Source organism: Sander vitreus, chromosome 3, assembly GCF_031162955.1.
Source record: "Sander vitreus isolate 19-12246 chromosome 3, sanVit1, whole genome shotgun sequence".
NCBI lineage: Eukaryota > Metazoa > Chordata > Actinopteri > Perciformes > Percidae > Sander > Sander vitreus.
The window spans coordinates 21,596,832-21,619,156 of record NC_135857.1 but is presented as its reverse complement, the minus strand read 5'-3'; the positions used below and the strand labels follow the sequence as shown (position 1 = coordinate 21,619,156).

Here is a 22,325-nt window from a genome sequence, read left to right as displayed (position 1 = left end):
AACACATGTACATGTGTCATTAGTATGAGAAAAAAATTTGATTTTAACTGTGTCGGGCTCGGACATAAATATCTTAATGCCTGTCGGGCTCGGGTTGGGTTCGGTTACTGCTCTGTTGGAGGCGGGCCGGGCTCGGACAGAAAAATGCGCCCGATCCGCACTCTAAACCACAGACTGATGGCTGTGCTAAATCCCTGGTTGGGAAATAGACTGTTTTGTTCTAATGTTAAATATTTATAACCCTTTTGTGTCTGAGAGGACTTAAGGTGAGTAAAGGCAGGAATCCTGTGTATGTGTTCTTGTCAATGCAAAACCAAGGGCCTACGTCTTTCTCTGAGTGCAGAGTGAGTGGATCTAACAGAGTGTTGGGAGCTATGCCCAGTCTCTTATGTAAGGGTGTTACCTCTCCCTGTGTGGCCGGCTCACACTGCCCAGCACACTGCTTAATAACCTTGCATTTACGGGTGTTTATCCATGTCAATACTTTATCTAGTTTTTTTGTGGACTACATGTCCCTGATTGCACTGTTTACAGATAAAGTTAGACAGAGATCAAAGCTCAGGGGTGTTACATCGTGCTATGTTTACCCCTTATCTGGAGCTTTAAGTCGAACAGACGTTTAAATATACATTATTGTAGTTAACACTAAAGTCTCTGAGCTAGAGTCAAAGTCAAGTTTCAAGTCTCTGAGGTTACGTAGGGAGGAGAATAACATCAAGCTCATCAGACATTTCCTACAAATCCCGCATCTTGAGTCTGAGATGAGTCTGAAGTCTTTTGAATAAGAGTCTCAAGTCAAGTCACTGTGTGCGACTTAAGTGTGACTCGAGTCCGAGTCTCAAACCCGAGTCCCCATCTCTGACAGAAACATTTTTTCAAATGCGGCATAAAGATGATCTGTGTCATTGACAAGTTTGTGTGCCTTATCATTTATTTGCATCAAACTGTTATTTTCTATTCCTTTGAGGAGAGATGGTCTGAAAATCCTCTAATGCATTATACAGAAAACTGTATACAAAACTGAAAGATTAATCATACAATGTACAAGCAGAAACAAACACTTACAAAGGTGACAGGATCATAAAAAAAAAAGCGTGTAAATATTATCAGAGCTTTTTGGATTGTGACAGATAGAGATGTGTTGTTGGCTCACTTACTTATCTATTCAACTACGGAAAGTGCTGCAGTGTAAAAATGGCTAATGCAATCTTACGTGTGTGTGTGTGTGTGTGTGTGTGTGTGTGTGTGTGTGTGTGTGTTTGTGGGTGGGTGGATGTGTGTGTGTGTGTGTGTGTGTGTGTGTGTGTGTGTGTGTGTGTGTGTGTGTGTGTGAGAGAGAGAGAGAGAGAGAGAGAATTTTACACTTACTTCACTCACTGACTGTTAAAGCTAAAATGTCCTGTCTGCCTGTGTCACTGCATGTTATCTTTTAAAATGTGTGCAAGTCTGTAGTTGGTGTCATAATATATGGATTGGTTTATAGTTTTTTGCATGTCCTCTTCCACACTTACAAATGTTCATGGAAAGCCATGTTTTCTTGAGTAGTCGTTTACTCCACAGCTGTCTCTCCAAGGGATAAATTGAAGACTCTGGCACTGAAAAAATGTGTACTGTATTTCCGGAGAGCCAAATAGATGACAAATGTATATGTTTGTATCTATATCATATACGTTTATGGGACAGTGCTGCAACCTATGGCCTTCATCATGGAGTTGGCCTCACATAGGAAATACTCCTTCCAATATTTTATAAGAGAATTTTCTTTTTTTTTAGGATTTCAAACAAGTTTATAACCCCAGCAGATGTCTCTCCAGTGTTTGTGTGTGTGTGTGTGTGTGTGTGTGTGTGTGTGTGTGTGTGTGTGTGTGTGTGTGTGTGTGTGTGTGTGTGTGTGTGTGTGTTTTCATCATCAGTTCATCCATTCTTTACCATCAAAAGTTCCCTTATTGTCTTGTACAGTCAAACTTGCCATCCTGTCCTTTCTATCATGTTGGCAAGGAGAAACAGCAGTGAGCATAGCAAAGTGAAATCAAAGTCTAATGATGGGTAAGGATTACAGGGCATTTGTGAAAATGTTCTTTGTTTTTAATTATTCAATTTAACTATCCTTTCAAAGGGTTTATAACAATATTTTAATGAGCCACTTGATTCCTATCAATATATAACCCCAAAATATTTGAAATCTAAAACTCAGTGGTAGACTTGAAAGTGAAAGCTTGCCCCTCGAGGCTGAAATACTTTAATTTTTCCAGTTGATCTCATTATTTGAATAAATATTAATGGCTTGATGGGACATAAAGAGACAGTTTCTCTGCGGCGTCCTCACGTTTGTTCCCCACCATTTTACACATTACACACAGGACCGAAATACACACACATGCGCAAACAGGACCTATACATGCATCAATGGAGAGATGTCAGAGTGAGGGGGCTGCCCATTAAAGGTGCCTCATGCATATGGGGGTTCTGTGCCTTGCTCAAGGGCACATCAGCAGGCAGTGCTGGCCTCTCCAGCTGCCAGTCCACATTCCGTACAGGTAGTTGAACTGGTGACCCTCTGATTCCCAAGCCAAGTATCTACGGACTGAGCTACTGCTGCCCCTCAGTGTGTGTGTGTGTGTGTGTGTGTGTGTGTGTGTGTGTGTGTGTGTGTGTGTGTGTGTGTGTGTGTGTGTGTGTGTGTGTGTGTGTGTGTGTGTGCGTGTGTGTCCCTAAATGTCCTTTCTTCAGATGTTCAGAGAGAACAAGGCTTGATCACTGACTTGACTGTACTCACTTTATGTCCAGACCACAAGTATTCACACATACGTTCTCGCACACACATCCCAAGTGTTTTTTGAGATTTGACCACTTCCACTGACCTCCAGTGACCCATGAGAGGACACGCTGTTCCCTAAAGCAGTCTTTCATACACACTCACACAGATTTATGCTACATTTATTCCCTATATGCTCCTGTGCTTCCTCTTACCAAGCCTCAAATATTAATCCCATCTGAATCTATCTTTGTCCCTTTCTAACCCCTGTTATCTCATTCCCACACATACACACACCCAAATACACACTCCACCCTCTGTGCCACCTTGTCACTGCATATCGCCCTGTGCCAACCCTTCTGTTGCATGATCTAACCAGAAAAGAGCATCATCTTTCCACCCCCGGGAAGCCATTTATGCAATACCATTGTAACTGTGGTTAATTGTTTTGGAGAGTTGAAATTTACATCACTTTTGTAATAAGCCCTTTGCAGGGTTCTTTGTGGTCTTTAAAAGTGTTTGTCTCCAGTAGTAGGATGTGGAAATAGAAAATGTGTCTTTATTCCCCCTTCATGCCCATGTAATGTTTAATCTGCTTCATGCCTTTTGCTGCGTCATTGTCCAGTAAGTATAGGTGAATAAAGGATAAAAGCGCTGAAGATTGTGATTGGTTTAAAGGTCCCATGGCGTGAAAATTTCACTTTATGAGTTTTTTTTAACATTAATATGAGTTCCCCCAGCCTGCCTATGGTCCCCCAGTGGCTAGAAATGGCGATAGGTGTAAACCGAGCCCTGGGTATCCTGCTCTGCCTTTGAGAAAATGAAAGCTTAGATTAGGCCAATCTGGAATCTCCTCCTGAGGTCATAAGGAGCAAGGTTACCTCCCCTTTCTCTGCTTTGCCCACCCAGAGAATTTGGCCCGCCCATGAGAAAGAGAGAGACATCATTGCTTGCAAACAAGCAAAGTGGCAGTTGGTCAAGGCCACACACCCACCCTCCACCTTGCCCCCACCCTCTCTTCCTCAATAGCATTTAAAGCTACAGACACAGAAATGGCACATCCTAAAGAAAGCTCATTGTGGGACTGGCTCTAGTGGCTGCTGTGCAAATACATCTGATGCTACTGGACACATCTTCAGTGATGTTCCTGGAATCATTGGATGTTTTGGGTCTTTCAACATCATACACCCTCTTCCAGGCGACCCAGCTGAGGCTGATCAGACCCCAGCTTGTGTCCAGTTGGCGAATCTAGCTACTCTGCCCCCAAGGATCTCCTCTCTTTAGCTATAGCCATTTTGAGGCTTTTTCTGCTGCTTCGGTGGTATTGTGGATGGCTCTTCTCCTTCTCACTCCATCGATGCCTAACACGCTGAAGGCTCTGAACAGTGATCGGGCTGCAAAGCCCCTGCTTCCAACCTCTATTGGGAGACACCTTGCTCTCCATCCGGCTTGTCGACACTCGCTATCCAGTCCCTCGTACTTGGCAAGCTTCCTTTCAAAGGCCTCTTCCAAACGGTCTTCCCAAGGGACTGTTAGCTCCAACAGAACCACTTGTTTGGTGGATTCAGACAAGAGAACAACATCTGGTCTTAAGGTGGTGGTCACAATGTGGTTGGGGAACTTGAGTTGCTGCTCCAGGTCCACCAACAGCTGCCAGTTTCTCGCAGTGGCCAGGATTCCTGCAGATGTTTTTGCAGCTGGTCTTGGTTGCTCTCCAGCTCTAATGAAGGTGATGGCTTGCATGGAGGGGCGGGAACGTTTGGCCCACTCGACTCCTGCAGCAATGGCTTCAGCAATGGCCTTCAGCACCTGGTCATGTCTCCACCTGTACCTTCCCTCTCCCAGTGCCTTTGAGCAGCTGCTCAGAATGTGCTCTAGGGTTCCACGCTTGGAGCACAGTGTACAAGCTGGTGACTCCACTTTGCCCCATATGTGAAGGTTTGATGGGCTGGGAAGCACATCATATACCGCCTGGACGAGAAACTTGATCCGCTGTGGCTCACCTTCCTCTCGATCGTATTCTCCCATTGTATCCAGGCACCCTGTTGCCTCATTCCCACTGTCCTGCAGGTTCTCTCCTCCTCTACCACTGCTTTTACCTCCTCCTGGACTAGGCGGCGCCTTTCCTTCCATTTGGTGGTGTCAATGTGGGGAGTTGAAAAGGAACCCAGTCCAGCCCTGCCTCTTGTTACCACTCCCACACCAGCCTGTTGTGATGTAATCTTGCCTCTGCTTGTCGAACAGCCCCCTCAGCCTTCCACTTCCGACCAGTCCTCACTTCAATCCCAGCCTTTGCAACCTTTGGATCGCTTGAGTCTCTATATTGCAACACTTCCCTGGCTCTCGTTACCTTGAACTCCTCTTCCAAGGACTTGAGTGGCAGTTGCAGTTTGTTTGCGATGCCCATAGAGTGCGATGCTGCTTAGACTTTTTGGAAGCCCCAGCCATTTTCTAAGGTGGCTGCTGACCTTCCTCTCTAAGGTTTCCACAGTCGAGATTGGCACTTCATAGACGAGGAGTGGCCACAGGATCCTGGGAAGAATGCCATGCTGGTATAGCCAAGCTTTGAACTTGCTGCGTCCCTCAGGGTGCTGTCAAACACCTTGCCTAAGCTCTTGACAGGCTTCTCAGTGACGGTTGGGATTGTTACCCCTGCGACGCTGAACCGGGACTTGTCATCCACCTTTCCTCTTTTCAGCACCATTGATCTTGACTTGGCTGGTTTGAAACACATCCGTGCCCACTCCATTAGCTTTTCGAGACCCTTCAGAATCCATCGACAGCCTGGGACTGACTCTGTGGTGACTGTGAGGTCATCCATAAATGCTCTTATCAGTGGCTGGCGTTGAGCTGACTTCATCTTGGGCCCTCTGCACTCTGGTTCAGCAGACTTTGTGAGCATATTCATGGTCAGAGAGAACAGAAATACGGAGATGGTACAGCCCGTGATAATTCTGATCTCGATCTTGTGCCAGCCTGATGTCACTGCTCCTAAAGAGGTTCTCATCCTGAAGTTGATATAATAGTCAGCGATGTGGTCTCTGACTCTGCTGGGGACGTGATGTTTTGTCAGAGTGAGCTGCACAAGCTTGTGTGGTATTGAGCCATATGCATTTGCCAGATCAAGCCAAAGCACTGACAGATTACCCTTGTTCTCTCTGGCCTCTCTGATGAGCTGCATCACCACACCTGTATGTTCCAAGCATCCAGGCATTCCTGCCATTCCCCCTTTCTGAACTGATGTGTGGATAAACCTGTTCTTTGAAAGGAAGGTGCACAGCCGGTTGGAGACAGCACTAAAGAAGATCTTGGCTTCAACACACAACAGGGAGATGATGCGGAACGGGTCTATCTTCCTGGAGTTCTCTTCCTTTGGAATCCAGACCCCTTCGGCAACTCTCCACTGTTCCGGAATCCTGCCCCTCCTCCAGATGACACGCAGGATCTTCCACAGACGCAGCAGGAGTTTAGGACAGTTTTTGTACACTTTGTACGAAGTGCCGCTTGGTCCTGGAGCAGAGCTTGCTCGCACTTTCCCGACAACCTCTCGAACCTCCTTCAGCTGCAGCTCTGCCATGTTGAACTGCACGCTTGGCCCAGGAGGGTCTATCAGAGTGCTGCACTCCCCCAACTCCTGTTCTCTCTCTGGGTCACTGTATGTTTCCTTCAGGTGGTGATTAATCTCCTCCTGAGAGCAGACCAGCTGGCCGCTACGCTTCTGTCCTAGCAGCTCCTTAGTGAACTTAAAGGGGTTGGCAATGAATGCTGCTCGCTTTCGGGCTCTTTCGCGGCGGCGCCTCCGATGTCACTCTGCCCGGCGGAGGATCCTGATCTTTTTCCGTAGGATGCACATCAGCTGTGCCAGGCCAGTGTGCTCCTCCTCTCCTGCCTGCTTATACTGTCGCTTCAGGGTCTTCATCTCCTGCCTGATGTTATGGATTCTCACCTCACGTTGGTTCTTTGAGTGAGATCCTTTGGAGCCTCCTGCCTTCACCACCTCACCAAACCGTTCGGATGTGATGCTAATGATGATCGTTGTCATGGCTTGCAGTTTCCTGTCGACATCTCCCCTCATGGTGGCCTCCAGAATCTGGTCGACATCAATGTCAAACTGGTTCCACAGTGAGGTAATGTTAGCTGCTGGCCACTTGATCCGCCTCCTCTCAGACTTGATGCTGGAGGGAGTCATTTGCAACACTTCCGGGCACTGTGGGGTGACTCCGGGCCTGGCTCCTCCTGCGTCTCACCAGGTTGGACACCTGTGCGTTGTGTTGGTCCTGTCCCCACGAGACACTTCATCTTCCCTTGGTGGATCTTTAGGCCTCGCTCGTTCTTACAGATTTTGCCACATGTACACTGCTTGCTCGTAGTCGTTTGTCCATTGCCTTGGTCCAATACCATTGAATCCGTCCAGTTGGGGTGCTCATTCTCCCCCCCTCTCGGGCACCCCTGGGGGTATTTTTCCTTTAGGTTCATCGTAGCTTGTTATGGGCGTCCCCCTCACAGAAGACACAGATTGGGTTGCCAGCCCGTTCTGCCCCGGTTGCCGTCTCTCCGAGCTGTCACTGACTCTCCAGTCGTCACCACGCTTTTCGTGGTTGTCAACCAGTCTTTCCTGGTTGTCACTGATCGAATCAGGTTAAAGCTGTGCAAATACATCTGATGCTACTGGACACATCTTCAGTGATGTTCCTGGAATCATTGGATGTTTTGGGTCTTTCAACATCATACACCCTCCTCCAGGTGACCCAGCTGAGGCTGATCAGACCCCAGCTTGTGTCCAGTTGGCGAATCTAGCTACTCTGCCCCCAAGGATCTCCTCTCTTTAGCCATAGCCATCTTGAGGCTTTCTCTGCCGCTTCGGTGGTATTGTGGATGGCTCTTCTCCTTCTCACTCCATCGATGCCTAACACGCTGAAGGCTCTGAACAGTGATCGGGCTGCAAAGCCCCTGCTTCCTACCTCTATTGGAAGATTCCTTGCTCTCCATCCGGCTTGTCTACACTCGCTAACCAGTCCCTCGTACTTGGCAAGCTTCCTTTCAAAGGCCTCTTCCAAAAGGTCTTCCCAAGGGACTGTTAGCTCCAACAGAACCACTTGTTTGGTGGATTCAGACAAGAGAACAACATCTGGTCTTAAGATGGTGGTACTTGGGGGAACTTGAGTTGCTGCTCCAGGTCCACCAACAGCTGCCAGCTCGCAGTGGCCAGGATTCCTGCAGATGTTTTTGCAGCTGGCCTTGGTTGCTCTCCAGCTCTAATGAAGGTTATGGCTTGCATGGAGGGGCGGGAACGTTTGGCCCACTCGACTCCTGCAGCAATGGCTTCTATGGCTGTAATTCTGCACCAAGGCTGAATTTCAGGAGACTGCAGATACAGTATTAGGGGACCACTAAGGCCTATATAAAAGCATCCAAGAAGCAGCATGTCATAGGACCTTTAAAGAAATGCCAATAAACCAGAGCACGTTTTTCTCCCATCCCGGAATGCTGTGGGGACTAGCCAGACCCTCCTCCGCAGCGCTGTGGAGATAGGGCTGGCAAACGGAGACTATCACTAGATTATTTTAAAATAAAAAGCATAGCAAAATAAAAAGACTATGTACAGAATGAAATAATGTAATGATTTATTCAGCACTATAAATGGCCAGTTATGAGGAAAAAATATCCTCCAAAACAGATGTTTAAAAAAAGAAAAAGAAATTAGGGACAGTTATAATACTAAAGTCAAAACAAACTTAAATTAGAGCCAAATTACTGCTACTGAGAAACTCAGTCACAATAAAAAGGATAATTTCCCCCGTTGTTCATAGGTTGACTGCAGTTATGAAACTTATAATGTGGAACAATGCAGATGTTGATGAAAACTAGTTGTAAAGTGACAGTGAAAAGACAAGTTTAGTGAAGAGCAGACAATGGTCTCCCCAGGGCAGACTTGAGGGATTGTGGGGTGGGAAGAAAGGAAAGACATGAGTGGAGAGGGATAAAGAAAGGAATAGAGGGAGGCAAAAAGAAAGGAATTATGGACATGGAGGAGGCTAGAGAGAACCATGAAAGGAGGGAGGGAAGCAAGGAAGGAGGCAAAGAGAGAGGGTGGAAGGCAGGGGTTAAGGGGTTGTTTTAGGGAGGAGGGATGGATACCGTGACTGTGGTTGCAGTGGTTACTTCACACACTGTCTGGCTCTCGCATGCACACAGCCTGGGTCACAGGGGCCGCACACCATCTACACACACACATGAAGCATGACAGCTTGCCCTTGATTCAGTAAAACTGACACAAAGTTAAAAACAGAGAGACAGAGCGAGAGAGGAAAAGAGGAGGGACAGGGGTAAAAAGAGTGGAAGTGGCAGAAAGTGGAGAGAGTAAAAGATTTAAAAGTCAAGAGAGGTCAGGAGTATCTGTGTGGTTTCCTCATCCATCTGTTAAATGTGAGAGGACTTGTTTCAAGTGGTTTCAAGCAGCAGAGGAATCTTTCGTGACAGAAAGTATGATCCCCAAAACCTCTCCCTTCTGTCTGTCCCTATACAGAGAAGTGGTTTTATGCCTTAGGCTTTACACAATTAGGCTAATAAAATACTTTAAAAGATTAATGTCATCTATAAGATACTTCCTGCTATATTTACCGCTCTCTTATAGCTTTTTTCTCTCTTCTATTTCTTAATTTCATCCATTTTCCTTCGCAAAGTGGAAAATGTTATATCATCCTTGTCTGGGTCTTTACTTTTATTGTGGCTCTCAATCCTTTTTATTCACTTGTCATAAATTGCCATTTTCCGTAAATTCATATGTCAAATGTTTTACAAGGCAGTCCGTTCCTGCTTTGAAAGCGTGGGTGAGTGTGAGAAGAAGATTCTTGACTTTGAAATGTTAATCATCTTTCCAGGTGGAGGGTTATGTCCCTGAAAAAAGCATTGAGGATGTATGAGATGATGTCAGCAGAGATTCCTGTTAACTGTTGATCTACGTTGTTGATTCATACACAATAAAAACTTTTTAAAAATTGCACTTGAGCTTCGCTGAGCTTCGGCTATCAAGTCAGAGTCAGCCTTCTTTGTGTGCGTGTGCACACGAAGATTGTATCAGCATAAAGTGGAAAAATGGAATGTGCCTTTTGATGAGGCAGCAGCCGCTCGCACTGCACATACACACACTGCACATATACACACACTCGCCTGTCCTTAAAAGCAGCCTGGCGTGTGAGTGAATGAGAGAGTGCTCCCAGATTTTCCCATCATTTCTCCCTGTAATCCCCCCAGACCTCCTTCAGAGGGATGAATTGGCACGCATACGCTCCCCGGGGGGTCACACACATGCACAGACACACACACACACACACACACACGCACATACAGGCTTAAAGTTGATTTTTAAATTTACTACCTTTGCAGGGGTCTACTTTTTTGATAATCAGAGAGTCAGAATTGCAGCGGGACACAAACATGCATCAGCAGTTTGTTACATATTAAAAAGGCTTCAGCTTTGAAAACATCAAATCCTCACTTCCAGTGGTTTTTGTACCAGCTAAGACAGAAAGATTCTGCGCTTTGGACACAAAACTTGTCATTATTTCGGTCCTGTAGAGTAGAAATGTCCCGAGCCGATCCTAAGTATCTGCATTTGGGCTGACCCATGCCACATAACTAATCCAAACGTATTTATCAGAAATGTTTTCACTGTGGTAGGTAGTTTCATAATGCTTGTTTATCAGCAACAGCCTTTTATTAAAGCTTATATTTCCTCTCTGAATCCCATCTTTAACATGGCTGGGGCACATTTAAATGAGCTTCAGGAGTCAGATCTTGGCATCAAACTTGCAACTCTTGGGGAGCGTTCACGCATGGCTGTCTGCATTTATTTTCGTGTGTGTGTGTGTGTGTGTGTGTGTGTGTGTGTGTGTGTGTGTGTGTGTGTGTGTGTGTGTGTGTGTGTGTGTGTGTGTGTGTGTGTGTGTGTGTGTGTGGGTGAGTGTGAGTAGGCTGATGTGATTAGCCAGAGCCAGTGGAGTGAATAATATTGTCTGCCCCAACGAGGAAGAGATGGAATATAGCTGCTGCTCTTTATTATACTGTAGGTCATCCACTCTACTATCAGATATACACAGAGTCAAGTGTGCACACTTGTACACACACTGACATCAGCTCGCACACTTTTCCTGTACAGATGGGCCCACGTACACACAAAGTGCTATAAGGCAGCGGCTATGTCACATGGGGATTTATTTTATGTATTGTATATATTCTCATGCCATTGTGTATGTGGGTGCATATGCCTATATTCCTTAATAGCTCCCTCAAAAAGCCTTTTCCATCAACTCTAACTGTATAAATATTTGTGGTAAACATAGTTCCTTAACTTGTCTCTGGCTGGATTAAGATCCATGCTACTTCACATCTTATCTGCTGGACCAGCTGCTGAAATGACATATTATATTTGGACATAAGATCAACAAATCAATGAAATTCACTCTTTCTAGCTATCTCAACGCCATCTCACTCCTTCTTTCTTTTGCAGATGTTTCCTTTCCTTCCTCACCCCCTCTCTCTCGTTTTCCCCAGAGACTGTTGGGAGTGTTCTTGTTAAATATTCTTTATGCAACCTGACATGCTGAGAGGATCATCAAAAAAGAAGCATGTGTAAATATTATCAGAGCTTTTTGGATCGTGACAGATATAGATGTGATGTTGGCTCACTTACTTATCTATTCAACTGCAGAAAGTGCTGCATTCTAAAAATGGTTAATGCAATCTTGCGTGTGTGTGTGTGTGTGTGTGTGTGTGTGTGCGTGTGTGTGTGTGTGTGTGTGTGTGTGTGTGTGTGTGTGTGTGTCTGTGTCTGTCTGTGTGTTTGTGTGTGTAAGTGTGAGTAGGCTGATGTGATTAGCCAGAGCCAGTGGAGTGAATAATATTGTGTCTGCCCCAACGAGGAAGAGATGGAATATAGCTGCTGCTCTTTATTATACTGTAGATCATCCACTCTACTATCAGATATACACAGAGTCAAGTGTGCACACTTGTACACACACTGACATCAGCTCGCACACTTTTCCTGTACAGATGGTCCCACGTACACACACAAAGTGCTATAAGGCAGCGGCTATGTCACATGGGGATTTGTTTTATGTATATGTATTGAAATATTCTCATGCCATTGTGTATGTGGGTGCATATGCCTATATTCCTTAATAGCTCCCTCAAAAAGCCTTTTCCATCAACTCTAACTGTATAAATATTTGTGGTAAACATAGTTCCTTAACTTGTCTCTGGCTGGATTAAGATCCATGCTGCTTCACATCTTATCTGCTGGACCAGCTGCTGAAATGACATATTATATTTGGACATAAAATCAACAAATCAATGAAATTCACTCTTTCTAGCTATCTCAACGCCATCTCACTCCTTCTTTCTTTTGCAGATGTTTCCTTTCCTTCCTCACCCCCTCTCTCTGGTTTTCCCCAGAGACTGTTGGGAGTATTCTTGTTAAATATTCGGTAACACTTTACTTGAAGGTATCTACATAAGAGTGACATGACACTGTCATGAACACATGACACATGAACCCTAACTCTAACCCAAACCTAACCCTAACCCTAACTTGTCATGACAAAAAACGAATGATACTTACTAAGAGAAGCGTTATGTCATCATAAACGTTTATGACTTGTTTATAATGTTTATGACACGTTCATGACAGTGTCATGTCACTCTTATGTAGATACCTTCAAGTACAGTGTAACCAAATATTCTTTATGCAACCTGACATGCTGAGAGGATCATCAAAAAAGAAGCATGTGTAAATATTATCAGAGCTTTTTGGATCGTGACAGACAGATGTGATGTTGGCTCACTTACTTATCTATTCAACTGCAGAAAGTGCTCCACTGTAAAAATGGTTAATGCAGTCTTGCGTGTGTGTGTGTGTGTGTGTGGCTTGTGTGAGAAAGAGGATTTTACACTTACTTCACTTACTGACTGTTAAGCTAAAATTTCCTGTCTGTCTGTGTCACTGCATGTTATCTTTTAAAATGTGTGCAAATCTGTAGTTGGTGTCAGAATATATGGATTTCTTGTGGGTTAACGTTTTTTCTATCTGGAAGGATCTTTGTAAAACTCCAGCCAGTGACTGTAAACTTGTTATTTGGTCTCATATGGGAATCTTAAAGGGTCTTTCAGACCGAAGGCAGCAACGGCACCACTGCACTCTTGAACCCATTGTGTTTCGCAGAGCACGGGCGCAGTAGCAGCACATTGCCGGAGAGCTTGCGTTTGGTTTAAAAGGCCTTTAAGGCATTTACAGCAGAATTTAGAAACAGATGGAAGACTGTTGACAGCTGCTGTATCATGGAAAGGGAATTAGTTATTTGGTCCTAGAGCAGTTACTATATAAACATGGTTTCAGATGTTGCTGCAGACCTGATGCTACATTCATCTTGTCATTATACTGTGGATGCTTGATGTTGTCTGATTTAATTAGAGGAAAGTTAAGTTCTAAGTACAGGACATTACTTTCATAACAAAATGAGATATCTAAATGACTGACTGCAGTATATATGTGTGTTGCCTGAACATTCATAATACATTCCTTGTGTGTGTGTGTGTGTGTGTGTGTGTGTGTGTGTGTGTGTGTGTGTTTACAGGGATATATTGATAGAGTCCCATGGCAGAGCCCTGACCAAGATGGAGGAAGACTGCAGACAGCAAATGCCCTCAAAGGTAATTCTTTACCAATACTAACAACAATACTATTACTACTGATTACACAGTAACCGCAGTGATAACAATAACAAACAAACTCAGTAGGTATGCCCTAAGCCAATTTTCAGGATCAAGATCTGTGCTGCTCTAGGCATTTTGTTTTGTGGATTGTATCGGCTATATAAAGCCTGGTCCGGTCCAACCCTGTGTTTGCACAGGGAAAACACTGGAACCACACAGCATTGTGAGCAAGTTAGTAGCCTAACATTTTTCAATTGCCTGCTAATTGTGATTCACATTAACATTACAGAAATAGCTGGTTGTGCATCTGAATTCTCTGGATTATGGATATATGGTCTCTAGATGTAATGTTGTAATTATGTTTGATGAACTCAAACTGTTCAAAACATTGCTCATACGCTTAGTGACTGTGGGTGTGGGTGAATCCGTTTATGACGTTGGCAGACATTCAGTTCCAGTCTGTTGAAGTAAATAGACGCTAGGACGGCATCCAAGCCTTTGTCACACTTCATAGGAGTTTACCAGGGAGGATCCTGACACACACAATGTGGATAAGATTAAGAGGCTCCAAGACCACCAGATAAACTGAACACACACACACACACACACACACACACACACACACACACACACACACACACACACACACACACACACACACACACACACAAAACCAATCTGTCTTTTATTAGGCAAACAGTGTAGTAGTGTCTCTTGCACTGTCTGCCTGTCTGCCTGCAGGTTTAGTTGAATGTCACAACAAGGTGGACATTAAAAAAAAATAGCATTAATAAATCCCTGTTGTCTCATATTTCCTTTCTGTCTAATTTATAACTTTTTGACAAATGAATCTTAGTAGCCAATATTTGTTAATAGAATAGAATAGAGTAGAATATTTTTACCTTTTGGAATCACAACATACATTCACCCAGATTTCTTGTTGTTATAATTTCCAATTTTACATTTTTTCTTGGCATGAACAAAAACGTGTTGTGCCAAAGCAGTTTACAGAAGATTTACAAATCACATATTTCCGTAATTTGACGGTGTGTGCATAAGACTGACATGATGCTAAATGCTTGTGTCATATAGCCAGACATTACTCCACAGCCAGTGTTGGGAAGGAAACTTTCAAAACGTATTCCGTTACAGAATACAGAATACATGCCCAAAAATGTAATTTGTAACGTATTCCGTTACGTTACTCAATCTTAGTAACGTATTCTGAATACTTGGATTACTTTCACATTGAATTGCATTTTAAAAGTGTAGGAATGCGGCCATCACATACAGCTTACTAAACAGGCCTTCTTCTGTTGTGTTCTTCTGTTCCAACTGGCTGAATGTGTACCTGAACAAGCAGATCGATTTTTGTATTTGTAGTCCCGAACTGCATACTACAAAAATCTAACCGCAGTCTAAGCTACCACGAGCTAATTTTAGCTAACGTTAGCTAGCATGTCATTCAACGGCTCTGGGGCTAATAATTCAGCACGTAGGAGAATGTAAAGTCGCACGTCAACTATAAAATAGCAAGGTGACCGGTAAAACTACAGCAGATGACTACCCTTGGCTAATTTAAAAAAAAAAAAAACTTACTTTAAGATGCTTCTTCAGGTTGGAGGTGGAGTAATTTGGACGCTGAAAGGAGAATGGTTGCTGGCAAGCAGAGGTTGCATTGCACAGTTATATTTCATTCTCCCTGTTCTTTCTTTAATGTGAAATGCTGTTTGAATTTCCAAGATAGAAACGCATTCCTACCCTGGCTCTGTTGTGCCGGTTCCAGCCCCATCTCTACCTCTATCAGTGATCACGCAAATAGCTAATTTTTTCATTTTCATATTGGGGCTTGTGGGAAATGCATGGAGTTGCCTTAATTTATTCAGAGAGTGAATAAACTCGTAAAACAGAGAAGTATCGTCATGTAATCCATTGATTTCAACAATGTAACTGTATTCTAAATACCAACTATTTAAATTGTAACTGTAACGGAATATAGTTATTCATAATTTGTATTCTGAATACGTAACGCTGGTACATGTATTCTGTTACTCCCCAACACTGTCCACAGCACAGCGGAGTAGCAAACCTTAGATGCTGGCTATATTGACGGTCATAACAGCCCGTGCTCAAGCGGAGCTCTGTACCCAACTGACAGACACACTTCCTCGGCTTAGAATTACGATAGGAACCGCTAAAAACACAACAACCTCGCCATCCTCTCCACGCGACGGACAGACACACTTCCTCGACTTAGAATTACGGTGAGAACCGCTAAAAATAACATTACCTTGCCGTCCTCTCCACCCAACTTAACACACTTTATTGGCTTAGAATTACGGCAACAATCGGTTGCACACACTGCAAACTCACGGCCCCCTCCTCCCAATTTACAGCCCCCCTCTCTTGGCTTAAAATAACTCACCGTTGTCGGCTACGGCCGCTTAACAGGCTAACGTTACACGTTGTAAACAGCCGTGGCCCGCTTGCCTGGTCCTCCGGTAACGTTAGCAGTTAGCAGGGTTAGCATGGTGGCGTTAGCCAGGACCAGTCGTTATCACTTTACTGGCTGTGTCTCAATTGTTTTTGCGAGTAACCAACTCGGGTACTCTAGCTATATAATTCAATGTGAGTACACAAATGTTGTATGACATAAAATGCCCGTCCCTTGTAGCCATGATAAATTAGCCTGACGCTAGTGCTTAGCCTACCTGTTCAGGAGGAAATTAGCCAACTCTGCGTCCTTTTGGGCTCTAAGCTGTCTCCATCTTTTAAATACATCTCCAATATTTACCCGGCGTTTGTTATGTCTCTGGTCACGCAACTGTTAGAAACATGCCTTTTTTTTTTAGGTCTGGTAGAATCTATCTCCGTTGATCCTGTTCGTTTGTTTGCTGCTTTCATGGCTGTACTAACGTTACAGCTGTAGGGCACTGGGTTTATGTTTTTACAGGTATATCTGGCAACCCGGCCTGGCTGTCAAACTGGGCAGTTGATACCAACACACAGGCCAAAACACAAACAGAAATTCCGTCACGGAACGAAAATTTCAAAAGGAGAAAATACTGGCATTAGCATTGTTGTCAGAAAAGATAGTATTTGAACTTAGCATGTTTCCTTAATATCGGATGACACATTGGGGTAATTTTTTGGATTTATTACAGTAAATATATTACATATTGGACCTTTAAGGTCAAGGATATTATTCATGACACCGTCATATAAGCATTTGATGATGAAATCAAACTACATGACAGGTCCAAATTCTTTCACTTTACTTGAGGTCAAGGAAAAATATTCATGACACAATTATAATGCTCTCATGACAGCCAATGTAAAAACCAACCTCTTAATGACAGTTTAATGTAATGTTAACATTAAAGCTAAATAGTTTATTAAAGTTTGATAATTGGGCCTGCCATGACATATTTATGGTTATGTTGTCTAGGTTAATGTCAAGTTGTCATGACAAAGACATCGACAGGTTGTATTGTCTTGTTTAATGTCAAGTTGTCATAACACAGAGATTGTTGTCTTCGTTAATGTCAAGTTGTCATGACAAAGACAACTCAGACAATGCTAACTTTGCATTAAAAGTGTCACAATTTACCGAATGACACTTAATGACAACAGTCATGAACACTCAAAATGACTCCTCCATGTTCATGACAGGTGTCATGTCATAATTATGACAATGTCATGTCAGTCTTATGCACCACCCCTTCAAATAAAGTGTGACCCATATTTCATATTAAATACACAGGTGTCACATATGCAGGTTCTGTATTGTACTGATGCAGTCCATTCTTTGATTGTTATACAATACAATACAGTTTTGTACAATTTAGTGCAATTACTTAATACTATACACATTTTGTGGATCCTATAGTGATTGTGAGTCCCACAGGCTGTGACATGCAGATACATATTTAGCTGCCAGAGGAGCTGCCGTATCTTCACCTAGGAGAACTATTTTTTTGGCTACTTCCCCCAAGTGGAAATCTCTTCTTCAAGAGAACTTCTCACATTGGAGAAGTAAGAGCATCTCTGTCTCTACCTCCCCTGTTGAGCAGTGACCACATACATGCTCCTCTCTGGGCAGCCATGTCTGTCTGTATCTTCCTGTTTCTACCAGTTGTTGGTGGTCACTGAGCCTGTATTTGGTCAGGATCTGTCTCTGTTTTGTATCTCTGACAGAGTGCAGATACTCAGCCAATTTATATTCTCTGTTTAGAGTCAAATGACAATTTAGTCTACCTTGGATTAGGGCTGGGCAATATATCAATATTATATCAATAATATGGCTTAAATTTAGTCTTTTCCTGGTTTTAAAGGCTGCATTACAGTATTTGATGTCATTTTCTGAACTTACCAGACTGTTCTAGCTGTTGCTGTTCTATTATTTGCCTTTACCCACTTACCATAGTCATATCCACATTATTGATGATTATTTATCTAAAATGTAATTGTGAAGATATTTTGTTAAAGCACCAATTGTCAAGCCTACAATATCATCAAAATATTGACATCGGGGTATTTGGTCAAGAATATCGTGATATGTTATTTTCTCCATATTGCCCAGCCCTACCTTGGATTTTTTTTCAATTCTCATATGTTCTAAATATCGATGTGTTGACGGATTCATAATTAGTTTTATTCTGTTGTGTTGTTTTAAATCAGTGCCGATGAGAGCCTGGTTGGTTAGCTACATCATCAGCTGACTGATGGGTTTTCAGGCTTCAGCTCTCTTGGGTTGAATGTTATTGTCTGTTTTTTGTATGTTTAACACTAATTGAAAACGTCCCAGTTCTGCTCGGCAGGTATTATTTGGTGTTTTTCTTTGAACATTTAGAGTTCTTCAACATAAATCAGTGTGAAGGGCCTCTATTAGGTGTCTGTCCTATGAGTCATGCTCCAATCTACTGAGCAGGCATGAGACCCCAGATCACATTTCCATTCATCATTACAATTTTGTCCAGTCATGTCACCATTTGCATAAAAAATGGTAACATTTAGAAAAACACTTTTACAGGTGCAAGAAACCATGTCCATTGTTACAAGGCTTTGGTTTGAGTTAAAGGAATATTATTGTTCAGACTAAAATAAGTTTTTTTCTATTATTTAAATTTTTATTTTAAATTATGCACAAAACTGTTAGAAATCTGTGATACTAGTAGGCCTAAACTATAACTACAGTATATGGTTCTCTTAAGCTAAGGGTTAAAAATATTTCAACTTGAGTTCTGTTTGAGAACTCTGTTTAATTTGACATGTACTTCTTTTTAACCACTGACCCAATTCTGCTGCAAAAACACATTTAACCCCACAAATTGCATTACAGAAACCCACCGTGTCATCAAGCATTTTTGGTCGCAGTGTTCAAAGAGAAATTGTAACAGAACAGATAAGAGCATTATGTTTGGCCTATTCTATTCTATTCCATTCTACTCCTGGTCCCCAAAAGTGCCAAACATACTGTAGATATAAAAATGCCACATGCAGTACATGCTATATGACAGATGAACACACACACTAAAACATATACCTCACATGAAAAGACTGATGTATGCACCAGGGTGGTTCCTACACACACGTCCATACAGGTTATTGTTCATTATGGGCTTCCTGGCTTGTACCCATGGAAAGGAAGTGGTCACTTTTTGAATACAAATGGCAGCTGAGTACACATACACACACGCACACAAAAGGATATACACACATAAACCATCCAAGCTCCTCACACGTACATTCACCCAGCAAAGAGGAAGTGGTGTTTTCTCATTTGATCCAACACACGCAATCTTAGTCTCTCATACAGTCTCCCAAACCGCAAGCGTAATACACACGCACACACAGGCTCAAATATACACATTTTTACATGCCAGTCAGTCTTGTTTTTTCTCTGACCCCCACATCCACTATTTCCCTTTTTTCACACTTGCACGCATAAATGCACACAGACACACACACAATAGTCCCAGGCCGTGGCACTAATGCCCGGTTTGTCTGATCTTCTAAAAAACAAGGTAGCCTTGGCCAAGCCCAACTAAAAATATGTCCCATGCAACTTAGGCCCCACTCTTTCAAGAGCCAAATCTGGTGTTTTATGTCCCCGACAATTCAATTTTTGACTGCCAAAGTATGATGACAAGGCCAGTCACACGGCTGTCATTGCCACACTCTTTGACAAAGCTTTACATAACCACAGTCCCCCTCATATATTACGAAAAGGGTTAAGACATTATTTCTGTTTCGAGATTGCACCAGCAATAATATATATATAACGCAACATGGAACAATAACAATATCTTTTAGAGGTTAGAGACTGTGGGTAGGATGGCATTTCTTTGAGATTAAATATATTTACAGAATCACTGGTGTGTTTTAAAGAGTTAGAGAACAATGCAAAATATCTTCATAAACCTTCCCTGACAGCTACAAAAGCTTCAAAAGGGTTTCTTTACAATTTCAGGTTGTATGAGTGTTTTCTGCTCAGCAGTTTGATACACCACTGCTGTCTGCTGTCTCTACTGTCTCCTCATGTCTTTCTCTGCACTACTTAAACTTAAACTCTATGACAAAGCTTTGTGTGACCTTCCTTTTTCCTGTTTATATCATGAAGAAATCCCCACACTTCTCTTTTAAGACTCTGAATTAGAGACAGGCCTTAGGATAGAATGCTACTTGGAATTTTCAACCTGTTATATATATATATATATATATATATATATATATATATATATATATATAATGCTCTTAAATGTGTTTTTGTAGCAGAATTAGGGTCAGTGGTTAAAAAAAGAATATATATATATATATATATATATATATATATATATATATATATATATATATATATATATATATATATATATATATATATATATATATATATATATATATATATATAGATAGATAGGCCTTAGGATAGAATGCTACTTGGAGTTTTCATCCTGATATATATATATATATATATATATATATATATATATATATATATATATATATATATATATATAGATAGATAGATAGATAGGCCTTAGGATAGAATGCTACTTGGAGTTTTCATCCTGCTATATATATATATATATATATATATATATATATATATATATATATATATATATATATATATATATATATATATACATACTTCGTCTTTGATTTTTTTTAGCTGGCTGCCGCCCTGGAAGAGCAGAGAGCCCAGAATGCATTGCACCTGAGGGAACAGATGGAGGAGCTTGGCAGGGAGGTGGAGTTAAAGCTGACAATTGACAGGGAAAAGAACCAACTGCTGTTTCTACAGTACCAGCGAGGCAGCACACAGCTTCAGCAGAAGGTGTGTACCTGTTAATGGAAAATGAAAATATATACACAATATACACAATTTTACATTGCAGAAATATATAATTGAAATTCATTTGTAATAGGCAGCTTATAATTGTTATATTTACAGTATACGTAAGCCTCTTAAATTAGTCCTTTTTTACCATGCCCTCCTCTCCAGCTTTCCTGTCCTAGCTCCATTCCTCTTTTCATTCATCATATTTTGAGAAGAAACGAGACCTGATGACATGAAGATAGATTATTCTGTGGTTGCAGAGAATATGACAGACCATGTGCGTCACTCAGTATATAGATTTTTCTTATGCTCTCTTTTTTCACAAGAGAGGTGAAACGCTTGTCAATATCCAGCACATACTTGAATTAAGATTGCCTAGTGTCTATATTTAAGGTGTCATCCTCCGCCCATACACAGGACCAGAGGCGGAGTGGCAATCGGGAGAGTCGGGACTTTTCCCGGTGGGCCGGTAGTGTTTTCCGGTACTGCCCGATCTGATACAAGTTATAGCCTACATTGCAAGTTCTTAGCAACACCATCCACTGCCCGCGCTGGTCAAACTGTGCAGCCTCTGCTCAACCCGTGCGGCGGGCCGCAACAGCCTCTTATTTCAATAATGTCTAATGGTGGAAAGGCAAAAAAGAAAAGGGAAAGGTGGCGCTGTGATGGTCAGACTCAAAAGAAAAAAAGGGATCGTGTTGCTGTGCTGTGTGTTGTTCATTCATTCACCTTCCGAACATTCATCTCCCCTCTTTTCAACAAGATTCGGAATTATATTCTCGTAATTATCCAGAGTCGACATGACTGCCCCGAGTCTTCTTGATTGACCGCCTAAACACATCCAGACACACCCACGAGAATAGTTAACCAATCGTTGGTAACTAGGTGGAACGAGGGAGAGAATATCATTGCAGTATTGAATAATTGGAGCCCAGACACAATTTTATAATTTTCTAAATTTCTGATCCTCTGAATAAAAACAGAAAATAGGAAAAACTGATTAAAGATCCAATCTTTTAATTTGTCAAGGCGGAAAAAAATAAAAAATTGGATATTTGAACCCATTTTTCTGTTTTTCCAAATGTCCGTTTGTGCTTAGAAAATTGAACTGATAAGCATTACACTGACCATTTAAGATATCACATGTGAATGAATTCAATGAATGATGGCGAAAAGACCAAATGCAAAACTGTCCTCCAGTTTTTTTGGTGTTTCTTTTATCTAACAGTTGTTGACAAAACACATTAACAGTTAAATAGTCAAAAAAAATGGTCACAAATTGGAATCAATGTTTTACTCTTCTCCAGCTGAAGGAGAGAGAGCAGGTGCTAGTAGAACTGCAGGACGAGCTGCAGGAGGAAAGGAGGAGCAGGGTGGAGGAGAGGAGAAGGAGAGAGGAGGAAATAGACCAGAAGCTGCAGCTCTCCCAACAGCAGGAGGCGCTACAGCGGAGCCAAGCGAAAGCTGAACTACAGCTGGTGACTGAGAAGAATGCTGAACTTCAAGAAGAGGTGTGTG

General features: G+C 42.3%; 1 protein-coding gene across 2 annotated transcripts in view; it reads left to right on the top strand.

Moving 5' to 3' along the window:
• Nucleotides 1-22,325, top strand: part of lekr1 (Leucine-, glutamate- and lysine-rich protein 1) — a 94,887-nt gene that overhangs the window by 63,409 nt on the left and 9,153 nt on the right. For both annotated transcript variants that reach the window (XM_078246493.1, XM_078246494.1), the window contains 3 exons: nucleotides 13,387-13,462; nucleotides 20,640-20,804; nucleotides 22,115-22,318. In XM_078246493.1, coding sequence (XP_078102619.1) covers nucleotides 13,387-13,462; nucleotides 20,640-20,804; nucleotides 22,115-22,318 — 445 coding nt within the window. The remainder of the gene's footprint in view (nucleotides 1-13,386; nucleotides 13,463-20,639; nucleotides 20,805-22,114; nucleotides 22,319-22,325) is intronic.